Source organism: Phocoena sinus, chromosome 2 (assembly GCF_008692025.1).
Source record: "Phocoena sinus isolate mPhoSin1 chromosome 2, mPhoSin1.pri, whole genome shotgun sequence".
Lineage (NCBI taxonomy): Eukaryota > Metazoa > Chordata > Mammalia > Artiodactyla > Phocoenidae > Phocoena > Phocoena sinus.
This window is the reverse complement of record NC_045764.1, coordinates 149,001,084-149,013,058: the sequence shown is the minus strand read 5'-3', so window position 1 is coordinate 149,013,058 and position 11,975 is coordinate 149,001,084. Positions and strand designations below refer to the sequence as shown.

The 11,975-nt window shown below is 39.1% G+C and overlaps 1 protein-coding gene across 5 annotated transcripts in view; it reads right to left on the bottom strand.

The window, feature by feature from the left end:
• PSEN1 (presenilin 1) overlaps positions 1-11,975 on the bottom strand; it is a 79,029-nt gene that overhangs the window by 4,777 nt on the left and 62,277 nt on the right. For all 5 annotated transcript variants that reach the window (XM_032622140.1, XM_032622137.1, XM_032622139.1 and 2 more), the window contains 2 exons: positions 10,542-10,715; positions 1,121-1,239 (listed from right to left, as the gene is read on the bottom strand). In XM_032622140.1, the coding sequence (XP_032478031.1) occupies positions 1,121-1,239; positions 10,542-10,715 (293 nt within the window). The remainder of the gene's footprint in view (positions 1-1,120; positions 1,240-10,541; positions 10,716-11,975) is intronic.

Sequence of the window (11,975 nt, the reverse complement as noted above, 5' to 3'; positions counted from 1 at the left end):
TGAGACATTAACTATAAAGTCTGGAGGGTGAGCTGCATATAAGGTTTATCCAAAGTAAGTAATTTTCTTCTTAAAAGCTTCAACACATCCAGAAAACTAACCTCAAAAGAGAAATAAATGAAAATTCTAACTGGTCGTATGATCAAGATAAATCACAAGTGTAATCATGAAATAAATGCATAAGTAAAGGCTCTCGTCTAACCTCTCATCCAACTTCACTCACATGTATCAAAGATATCACATCTTTAGCAAAAATAGCAATACGAAATATGAGTCATTTACTTAAATCATTGTCTCGAAAGCTTCAGGCTCACGTTGTAGCACTGTGAGCAAAATCTGTGTGTGATCGTGCACTGAGCTAGCTTTTCTTGCCTCCTACTTACCGCCCAAAGGGCACTGCTGCAGGTCGTGGCCTTAAACACAATACCACCACCAAACGCAGACTAAGTGAGGATCTGCCTACCCCTTTAAGACTGATCTAATTCCTTACATTATCTATGCTGCTGGGCTTGAAGCAATGGTTCCTGCTCAGAGGTACTTACCAGAATTTCCTGGGGAACTTTTAAAAAAATACACAATTAAAACAAATTAAGGGCTTCCCTGGTGGCGCAGTGGTTGAGAGTCCGCCTGCCGATGCAGGGGACACGGGTTCGTGCCCCGGTCCGGGAAGATCCCACATGCCGCGGAGCGGCTGGGCCCGTGGGCCATGGCCGCTGAGCCTGCGCATCCAGAGCCTGTGCTCCGCAACGGGAGAGGCCGCAACAGTGAGAGGCCCGCGTATCGCAAAAAAAAAAAAAAAAAAAAAAAAAAAAAAAAATTAAATATTCGGTTGGCCAAAAACTTCATTTCGGTTTTCCATAACATCTTATGGAGAAGCCTGAACGAACTTTTTGGCCAGCCCACTAATATCTCAGGGTAGAGACCCACAGTTTTAAAAGCTCCCAGGTGATATTAATGTGTGGCCAGGTAGAGAATTCCTCAGGTGAGGTCCAATTATTTGTGTTTTTTAAAAAGCTCCCCAGGTGATTGGAACACTCAGCCTAGCTGGGGTTAAAAGGACCGCCTTTTAATCAGAATTTTGAGATGAGTTCTGACACGTTTTTAATCCGTGTATACTTACAATTAATATGGCTACAAAACAGGCTATGGTTGTGTTCCAGTCTCCACTGGCTGTTGCAGAAGCTTTACCAACCAGAACACTGTAGAAAATGAAATCTCCTAATCCAAGTTTTACTCCCCCTAAAAAGGAAAGATTATAAAAATATAGTTTGTCACTCTTAAAAAAAGAAAGTTTGTCACTATTTGCTATGACTTCACAATGCAAAACTGTCACTGCCCCCCGCCCCCCATCCTATGCTGAATGAGAAGTCAGTAAATGATATCATACAAAATTAGGCTTTAGCTACGTTTTCCCTTTCTTTTTTGGTTTTCTATAACAGGAGGTTCAGATGTTATGTGGCTAACTCTGGTGTCTTAACAGTAGATGCTGCTGTTATATAGCAAAAATAATAACAATAAATAGTAATTGTCATCTACTGAATGCCTGGTTTATACCTGCACTTGTTCTAATAAATCCTCACAAGAACCCGTATGAGATAGGTATCATCTCCTTTTTTTTGAAAAACAGCTTTACTGAGGTATAATTTATTGCATAAAATGCACCCACTGTAAAATGTACAATTCAATGACTGAAAAAATTGTGCAACCATCACCACAATCCACCATATTTCCATCACCCCAATTAAGATACCTTATGTTCACTTACAGTTAATCTCCACTCCCCTCCCAGGCCTTAAGCAACCACTGATCTGCTTTCTAACTCTATAAATCTGCCTTTTCTAGACACTGCACAGAAAGGGACTCATACAATATTAAGTCTTTTGTGACTGGCTTCTTTCATTTAACGTAATTTTTAAAAATTGAAGTATAGTTGACATACAATGTTGTGTTAGTTCCAGGTGTTCAACGAAGTGATTCAGATATATATATATATATATATTTTTTTTTTTTTTACAGATTCTTTTCCATTATAGGTTATTACAAGATATTGAAAATAGCTCCCTGTGCTACACAGTAGGTCCTTGTTGTTTATCTACTTTAAATATAGTACTGTATATCTGTTAATCCCAAACTTCTAAATTATCCCCCCTGCCCCACACTTTCCCCTTTGGTAACCATAAGTTTGTTTTCTATGCCTGTGAGTCTATTTCTGTTTTGTATGTAAGTTCATTTGTATCATATTTTAGATTCCACATATAAGTGGTATCATATGATATTTGTCTTTCTCTGTCTGATTTACTTCACTCTATATGATAATCTCTAGGTCCATCCATGTTGCTGCAAATGGCATTATTTCATTCTTTTATATGGCTGAGTAATATTCCATTGTGTATATGTACCACATCTTCTTTATCCATTCTCCTGTCAATGGACATTTAGATTGCTTCCATGTCTTAGCTATTGTAAATATTGCTGCTATGAACACTGGGGTGCATGTATCTTTTTGAATTAGAGTCTTCGTCTTTTCCAGATATATGCCCAGGGGTGAGGTTGCAGGATCCTATGGTAACTCTATTTTTAGTTTTTTAAGGAACCTCCATACTGTTCTCCATAGTGGCTTGCACCAATTTACATTCCCACCAACAGTGTAGGAGGGTTCCCTTTTCTCCACACCCTCTCCAGCATTTATTATTTGTAGACTTTTTGATAATGGTCATTCTGACCGGTGTGAGGTGATATCTCATTGTAGTTTTGATTTGCATTTCTCTAATGATTAGTGATGTGGAGCATCTTTTCATATGCCTGTTGGCCATCTGTATTAACATAACATTTTTTAGGTTTATCCATGACACTGCATGTGTCTGTAGTTTGTTGCTTTTCACTGGTGAATAGTTTTTCATTGTATGGATATACTATATTTTGTTTATCCATTTACCAGTTGATGGACATTTAGATTATTTTCAGTTTGGGGCTATTATGAATAATGCTGCTATGAACATCAGTGCACACTCTTTGTGTGGGCAGACTGCTTTCATTTCCATGGGGTAGATCCCTAGGAGTGGAACTGTTGGGTTATATGGTAGGTTTATGTTTAGCCTTTTGAGAAACTGCCAAACTGTTTTCCATACTGGCTGTACCAGTACATTCCCACCAGCAGTGCACAAGGGTTCCAGCTTCTTCAGTCCTCACCAGCACTTGGCATTGCTGTCTTTTTGATTATAGCCATTCTGATTCATGATGTTGAGTATCTTTTCATGTGCTTTATTAGCCATTATATCTCTCCTTTGGGGAAATATCTACCCAAAGTGTTACCTTATTTTTCAATTAGGTTATCTTCCTATTACTGAGTTGTAAGCATTCTCTGTATACCCTAACTATAAATCCTTTAACAGGATTTGCAAATATTTTCTCTCAGTTTGTGGCTCCTTTTCCTTTTCTTAATGGTATCTTTTTTTTTTTAATTGTGGTAAAATACACAGTTCAATGGCATTAAGTACATTCATATTGTTGTGCTACCATCACCACCATCCATCCACGGAACTCTTTTCATCTTGCAAAACTGAACCTCTGTACCCATGAAACAGTAACTCCTCCTTCCTCTCTCCCTCCAGCCCCTGGAAACCACCATTCCACTCTCCATCTCTGAGTCTGACTACTCCAGGTACTTCATTTAAGTGGAATCATACAGTATTTGTCTTACTGTGACTGGCTTATTTCACTTAGGATAATGTCCTGGCTCATCCATGCCGCAGCATGTATTGGATTTTCCTTCCATTTTAAAGCTGAATAATATCCCATTGTATGTAAGCACCACATTTTGTCTATCCATTCATCAGCCAGTGGGCACTTAGGTTGCTTCCATCTCATGGCTATTGTGAACAGTGCTATGAACATGGGTATATAAATACCTCCTCTCTCTCTCTTTTTTTTTCTTTTGGTCTCTCTGTGTGGCTTGTGGGATCTTAGTTCCCCAACCAGGGATCAAACCGGTGCCCCTGGAAGTGAAAGCGTGTTGTTCTAACCACTGAACTGCCAGGGAATTCCCTAAATACTTCTTCTCTTAATGGTATCTTTTGAAGTGTGAAAGTTTTCAATTTTGACGAAGTCCAATCTATCAATTTTTTCTTCTATGTATCACTGTTATATTAAGGAACTCTTTGCCCAGCCCAAGGTCATGAAGTTTTTCTCCTACGTTTTCTTCTAGAAGTTTTAGAGTTTTACCACTTACATTTCAGTTTATGACCAACTTGGGGTTAATTTGGGATTGTGTGCATGATGGATAGGCTGAGACAGGGGTTTCCATTCATTCTTTTGCATGTGGATATTCAATTGTCCCAGCACCATTTGTTGAAAAGATTATATCCTTTTGGCATTGAATTATTTTAGCACCTTTGTAAAAAATTATTGATCATAAATATAAGGCTTTACTTCTGGACTCTCAGTTCTGTTTCTTTGATTTATATGTCTGTCCTTGATTACTATGACTTTAGAGTAAGTTTTGAAATCAGATAGCTTAAGTCCACCAACTTTTTTCTTCTCTTTCAAAATTGTTTTGGGTATTCTAAGTTCTATACACTTCCAAAAAATTTTAGGATCAGCTTGTAGAAATTGACAAGCTGATCCTAAAACATACACAGAAATGCAAAGGCCCTAGGTTTTCTGTTGTCAAACATTATTTTTAACTTTTCAAGTTCTTTTCAAAATGATAAACAAAACTATGTATTTAAAAATATGCTTTGGGGCTTCCCTGGTGGTGCAGGGGTTGAGAGTCTGCCTGCCGATGCAGGGGACACGGGTTCGTGCCCCGGTCTGGGAAGATCCCACATGCCACGGAGCGGCTGGGACCGTGAGCCGTGGCCACTGAGCCTGCGCGTCCAGGGCCTGTGCTCCGCAACGGGAGAGGCCACAACAGTGAGAGGCCCGCGTACCGCAAAAAAAAAAAAAAAAAAAAAAATATATATATATATATATATATATATATATATATGCTTTGGACATCCCTGCTGGCGCAGTGGTTAAGAATCCGCCTGCCAATGTAGGAGACACGGATTTGAGTCCTGATCCGGGAAGATCCCACATGCCGCGGAGCAACCAAGCCCGTGTGCCACAACTACTGAGCCTGTGCTCTAGAGCCTGCGAGCCACAACTACTGAGCCTGCATGCCACAACTACTGAAGCCTGCAAGCCTAGAGCCTGTGCTCTGCAACAAGAGAAGCCACCACAATGAGAAGCCCGCACACTGCAACGAAGAGTAACCCTGGCTCACCACAACTAGAGAAAGCCCACATGCATCAACGAAGACCCAACACAGCCAAAAATAAATAGATAAATTTATTTTTAAAAAAAAGTTCCACAATGAACACGTACTGTTTTTTAAAAAATAAATAAATAAAATATGCTTTGACTTGGGGCTCAACAGTAACCCATTAAGCTTTACTATTGGCTTTTACCTTTCTGGTTGTTATGTAACTATTCCTAACTGAAGTGTGATCCTGATCTTAAAGTTTTGTTGCCTGAGTTACAGAAACTACTTCTGGAAGATAGGTGTTGAGGGCCTTGAGAAGCAGAGTCTGCGGGAGAAAGGGGCAGAGTTCTGATCAATAAGATCTTACTGAGAGGGATTTCCCTGGTGGCGCAGTGGTTAAGAATCCGCCTGCCAAAGCAGAGGTCACGGGTTCGATCTTCTTCCCTGGTCCAAGAAGATGGCACATGACACAGAGCAACTAAGCCCATGCACCACAACTACTGAGCCCACATGCCACAGCTACTGAAGCCCGTGTGCCTAGAGCCCGTGCTCTGCAACAAGAGAAGCCCGCGCACCACAACGAAGAGTAGCCCCTGCTCGCCACAAGTAGAGAAAGCCCACACACAGCAACGAAGGCCCAACCCAGCCAAAAATAAAAAAAAATAAAAATAAAAGATCTTACTGAGAAACCATTGTTCTTTTTAAATCGTGGAAGCCAGAGCAACGTCTTCCATAGTGGAAAAAATAAACATACAACCCTGAAATCTGATGCTATGAATTACATGGTCAGTTATCCTTTAACTTGCTAACCTTCCCAGACTGATGAATATTATCACCAGTTTCAGTTGTGGAGAAGAGTCCAACTCTACTGTTTAGGTACTAGTGTGATCCAGGGCAAGTTTACTAACTTCTTTAATCCTCAAATTCTTCAGCTGCAAGATGGGGATTACAGAGCTATTTCACAAGGTTGGTATCAGCGTTAAAAATAAGACAGGAAAAGTTCTTGGCACACACAGAGGCTAAACAAATGACAGTCTTAGAAATACTTTTGATTCCAAATAGTAAGTACTATAAGAAAATAACTAAGGACTTCCCTGGTGATGCAGTGGTTAAGAATCTGCCTGCCAATGCAGGGGACACGGATTCGAGCCCTGGTCCGGGAAAGTCCCACATGCCGTGGAGCAATTAAGCCCGTGTGCCACAACTACTGAGCCTGTGCTCTAGAGCCTGTGCTCCGCAACAAGAGAAGCCACTGCAATGAGAAGCCCGCACACGGCAACGAAGAGTAGCCCCCGCTCTCCGCAACTAGAGAAAGCCCACGCACAGCGACGAAGACCCAGTGCAGCCAGAAATAAATAAATAAAATAAATAAATTAAAAAAAAAAAGAAACTAACTGAAAGAAACTAAGTTGTTCAGAAAAAAAATGCTATAGAAATGAATTTTTAAAAATAATGCTGAAGAAAAATTTTGCATTTCTCTGATAAGAGACTTGTGTCCAGAGAATACATAAAAAACTATTACAACTCAGTAATAAAAAAGGACCCCCAAAATGGGCAATGGATCTGAATAGACAGTTCTCCAAAAAAATATACAAATGGCCAATAAGCACACAAAAAGATACTCAACATTATTAGCCATCAGAAGAATGCAAATCAAAACCCTGATGACATACCACTTTACACCCACTAGGAATGATTATAATCAAAAAGACAAATAATAATAAGTGTTGGTGAGGCTGTGAAAAAATTGGAACATTCATACACTGCTGTGGGGAATGTAAAATGGTGCAGACACTTTGGAGAACAGTCTGGTAGTTCCTCAAAATGTTAAACATAGAGTTACCATATGACTCAGTAATTCTACTTGTAGGTATATACCTAAGAGAAATAAAACCATGTGTCCACACAGATGTGTACATGAATGTTCACACAACACTATGCATAATAGCTCAAAATGGAAACAATCTAGATGCCCATTAACTGATGAATGGATGACAAATGTGACATATCCGTACAATGGAATATTATTTGGCTATAAAAAGAAACGAAATGCTAATACATGTTACAACATAGAAAAAACCTGAAAACATAATGCTATATGAAAGAAATCAGTACAAAGAACCATATAGTGTATGATTCCATTTATATGAAATGTCCAGAAGAGGCAAATCTATTATGATAGTATATTTGCTGGTGCTGGGGGGAATAGGGGTAATGGGTACAGGGTTTCTTTCTGAGGTAATGAACATATTCTAACATTAGCATGTGGTGATGGTTGCACAACTATAATAAAAACCATCACGGACTTCCCCAGTGGCGCAGTGGTTAAGAATACGCTTGCCAGTGCAGGGGACACAGGTTCAAGCCCTGGTCCAGGAAGATCCCACGTACCACGCAGCAACTAAGCCCCGTGTGCCACAACTGCTGAGCCTGAGCTCTAGAGCCCATGAGCTACAACTACTGAGCCCGCGTGCCACAACTACTGAGCCCACGCACCTAGAGCCTGTGCTCCGCAACAAGAGAAGCCACTGCAATGAGAAGCCTGTGCACCCCTTCTCGCCGCAACTAGAGGAAGCCCGCACACAGCAACAAAGATCCAACACAGCCATAAATAAATAAATAAATAAATAAATAAATAAATTTATTAACAAAAACCATTGCATTGTCCACTTTAAATGGCGGGGAATGAGAGGGATTGAAGAGGTGATGTTAAGGAGTATGGGGTTTCTTTATGGGGTGTTGAAAATGTTCTAAAATCAATTGTGGTGATGGTTGAACAATTCTGTGAATATACTAACGTCACCACTTTAAATGGGTGAATTGTATAGTATGTGAATTATGTCTCAACAGAGGTATCAAAAAATAAACAAAAATAATGTACCAAATCAAGCTTAAAATTATAGCCTCACATTTTCATTTAAAGGCTTATGTTTGTTTAAATAATAACATTATGGCAAATGCTAGTTATATTCTACAGAATTCATTTTAATGGTGAGAGAAATATAGATGTATTTTATTAGCAAAATTAAAAGAGTCAGGAAACAAAGAAGTAACCATCAATTTTTTTTCTTTAGGCACTTACTGAAGCAACAAGTTATATTCCATAATATAAAACCTAAGAAAAATCATGTTGCTCGGGAATATGTTTTCTTTAAACAGCTTCTTGGATTTATTCAGTAAAGATATGCCATGGCCAAACAACTAAAATCACAGCAATGGAAACTGCTTAAGTTAGACATAAGTATTATCAGTATTCCACTGCCAAGTGCTAATGCTGAGATTGGATGCTAGTTGCTTTACTGCTGTCTAGGTCTCCTATTGTTTTGCTTTGTTTTGCCCACTCTGAAAAATAATTTTAAGTAATGATGGAGTTCCTTTCGTATTAAAAGGGGCATTTGCAGGTCTACCAAATGTAAGACATGGTAAAAATAATAAATGATGGTGAATATTTACTTTAATTGTAAGATTTCGCTACAGGACATCTAGCAGAATATATACCTAGCTTAAATGTAACTTTAACATAATAAAATAATGAATATTTCCTACTATCTTTTTAATAAACAGAAACATATAAAAAACTTCCTGAAATTTATTATTTTGTGTTTTAACTACTAAAACCTCTTCCTCCACTTGAAGAAAATAACAAAATCCATCTCCCACTCTTCCCTTGAGGTTATAGAAAAAGAACCTCTATGAGTTAAATTTCTACTCCTGGAAACAACAGGTTAATTTCACTACTCTGATAAATTTTAAATCTATCAGTAGTACACTGAGGCTTGCTATTGGCATGAAGTTTGGAAGAAGTGTAGTTTGAAATTCACTAGAAGACCAACTGCACGTTGAATAAACATGTTTTACATTTCTAAATATAAACTCTCAATGTTCAGCTTTCTGATTAATTTTTGATTTTTAAAAGGTTGTTCTGGAAGACACATGTGCCTTTACATGTCAAATTCTATTGTAAACTGAGACTTTTCTGTAACAACTCTGGTTTAACACACTAATGCAATCAGATATGGTTATGTGTGTTCTGGATGCTAAGATAAGGAAGGAATATCAATTATTAGTTTATATTGGTCCCAGATAAAGAAAATATTAATCTGAAGTTAGAAGGGGCAATACTTGGGTTTTTCTTAAAAAAAAAAAAAGTTAGAGATGAAGAGAAGGACATGAAGAGATGATCAGGAGAGAGAATCTTCAAGTAGGAAAGGCAGTCGTGAAAGAATCACACTGCAGCTATGCTTAACAGCTATATTTCTTTCTTTTGGCTGTATGCATCTTTGAGAAAAGAGGAAAGGAAGACAAGAGGCAACTAATTACAGTGATATCTCTGAAGGCAGAGAAAACATCAGCAAACGCAAGCTCAAGGGCTGTCATAAGAGGAGGCAACTGTGTCTGGTTTCCCAGAGTGTGAAAGCTGCAGGCTGCAGATGGCTCTAAAATCTGGAAACTCGCCCCGCACCAAAGTCATAGATCTGCCCAGGTTCTGACCCAGATAAAAGACTAATGGTGAGTTGTAAGAAGTGTTCTGATGAAGCTGAAGGATAAGGTCAAGGTCACAATTAATAGTGATTAGAGAAGCTAAGGAATCTAGGTGTCTGTTTCTTTGAAACTACTAATATTTCCGCTGTAATATTTTAATCAAGCGTTCACTTTGTGAAAACGAAAAAATTGAGGGTAACTTAGTTGGGAAATGTGCTAATCTCTTCTTATTCAGTAAATCACCTCTCTAACTAAGAATAAGTAAAGAGATGACTGAGCCCTAACCAGGGGGCTCTACTGCTAATATCCTAAGAAGCCCCAAGTGCTTGACCTGATCCCAGTGACAGCACACCTTAGACACTGAACACACTCTTACATTTCTGCAGAGAACCTAAATCCCTTGATTTTCTTTAAAATTAATAAAATACAGTGCTTGCCGAAAAAGGGCAGTAACAATGTAAAAGGATGAAGCATTTAAATCCATAGGTCTCTGTGCAGCAAGAGTGAAATATATTAATGAAAATTTTGTAGACATGAAGTCTTATCAGAATAATATTAAAATTTTTTTTTTTACCTTATAAAATCAATGCCAAAGATCAGGCTGTTAAAGGGATAATTTCAAAAATCTGAGGTGCAGAATTTGGTCCATTAACAAATTTAACTATGAGAAAAGCACCAACTATTATTTCCTCCTAAAAGCTGCACTGCTGTTTAGAATTAGACTGTAACACTTTGATTCATTTTATTTTGGGAGAGTTTGATACTGCAGCACCTAAAGGAATCCATGAATTCCAATGTAGAGAAAGGCACATACTTTCCTCTGGGTCGTCACTGGCCACGATGCTGCTGGAAAGATCCTGTACAGCAGATCGCGACTCAGCCGTAGAGTGATGAGGCCCCAGGCGACTGTCCCTCTGGGCTTCCCACTCTTCGCTGAAGCCACCATCATCACTCTCTGTCACAGGGTCTTGTGACTCACTTTCTGTGCCTTCAAGAAAAAGTGAACATCACAGTTGTATTACTTAGAAAAATCTCTTAATACCTTTAAGAAAATTACATGGAAACAGTAATTACCTGTCATCGTAACTAGGTGGGTTAGCTGGCTCTTAAACCACAAATCACGGGTTATTTCAGTGCCTGCTGGTTGCTTCCCCAACAGCTATTTCTCCCTTTTTTTCCTGAGGGCAGAGTACTGATTTATTTGGGTTTCCACCTCCCACCCATGACTCCGGTGGTAAATCCAGTTCAGTCCAAGCTAAGCGTGGTCATCCTACAATTCCTCTTCCCAATGAAAGCTCTAAAGCTGTGGGGTTGGTACCAGCCAATGTGTGGTGAGACAAAGCCTGCTGGAAATTTGGGGAAAAGTTTTCTCACTCTTTGAGAGAGACGTAAGGAGACACAAACAGCCCCTTTCCTCCCCTGGATGTTGTGTTATCTGGATATGATGCCTGGCACTGCAGTCGTCATCTTGTGACCATGAGGAGCAGAGGGCTGAGGACCAGGCTCATATCTAAGGGTAGCAGAGCAGGAAGACGGGAAAGAACTGGGGCCCCTGATAATTATCCAGTCATAAAATTAGCCAGCCGTGCAAATGCCTACACCTCAGGACTTCTGGTCAGGTGAGAGAACATTTCTTCTGATCTTTGCAGCTGGGGCTGCTGGCACTCACTGATTGATGGCACTCACCACTGGCTTAGTGACTAAGTTATACAAGTAGAACCACTATTGGGGGCTGGGAGGATGGGAAAGGAGGGAGTGAATTTTTTTATGGGCTAGTCATTTTGTTATAATGATCGGTCTGACTGAAAATTGTGAGTATAACATGATTGTCTCAAGAACCTTCCATACGTCAAAAATAATTAAAATACATAAGTGAAGTTGATAATACTCTTTTTTTCTCATTATTTTTTATAAAATTAATACATGTTCATATTTATTCATCTACTATGAATAAATGAAGCTTGCATACTTCAGGCCTCTCGCTTGCATGGACATTTTTCTGAAAGGGGCTCTAGCAATTTTGTATTTTTAATTTGCATTGTTTTCTTAACCAGGTCTCCACAAAACCTGAATCTTCCCTGAGCTAGTTTATAAAATCAAAAAAGTACACGATTTAGAAATAAAAACATCAGTGCCTGCTCTGCCCTATCCCTCCTCACTCCCGACCCTCACCCTACCTTCAACCCTTTCAGCTGTTTATTTTGGTATTTACCTCCATAATTAATTATAAATAGCACGCTCATAATGC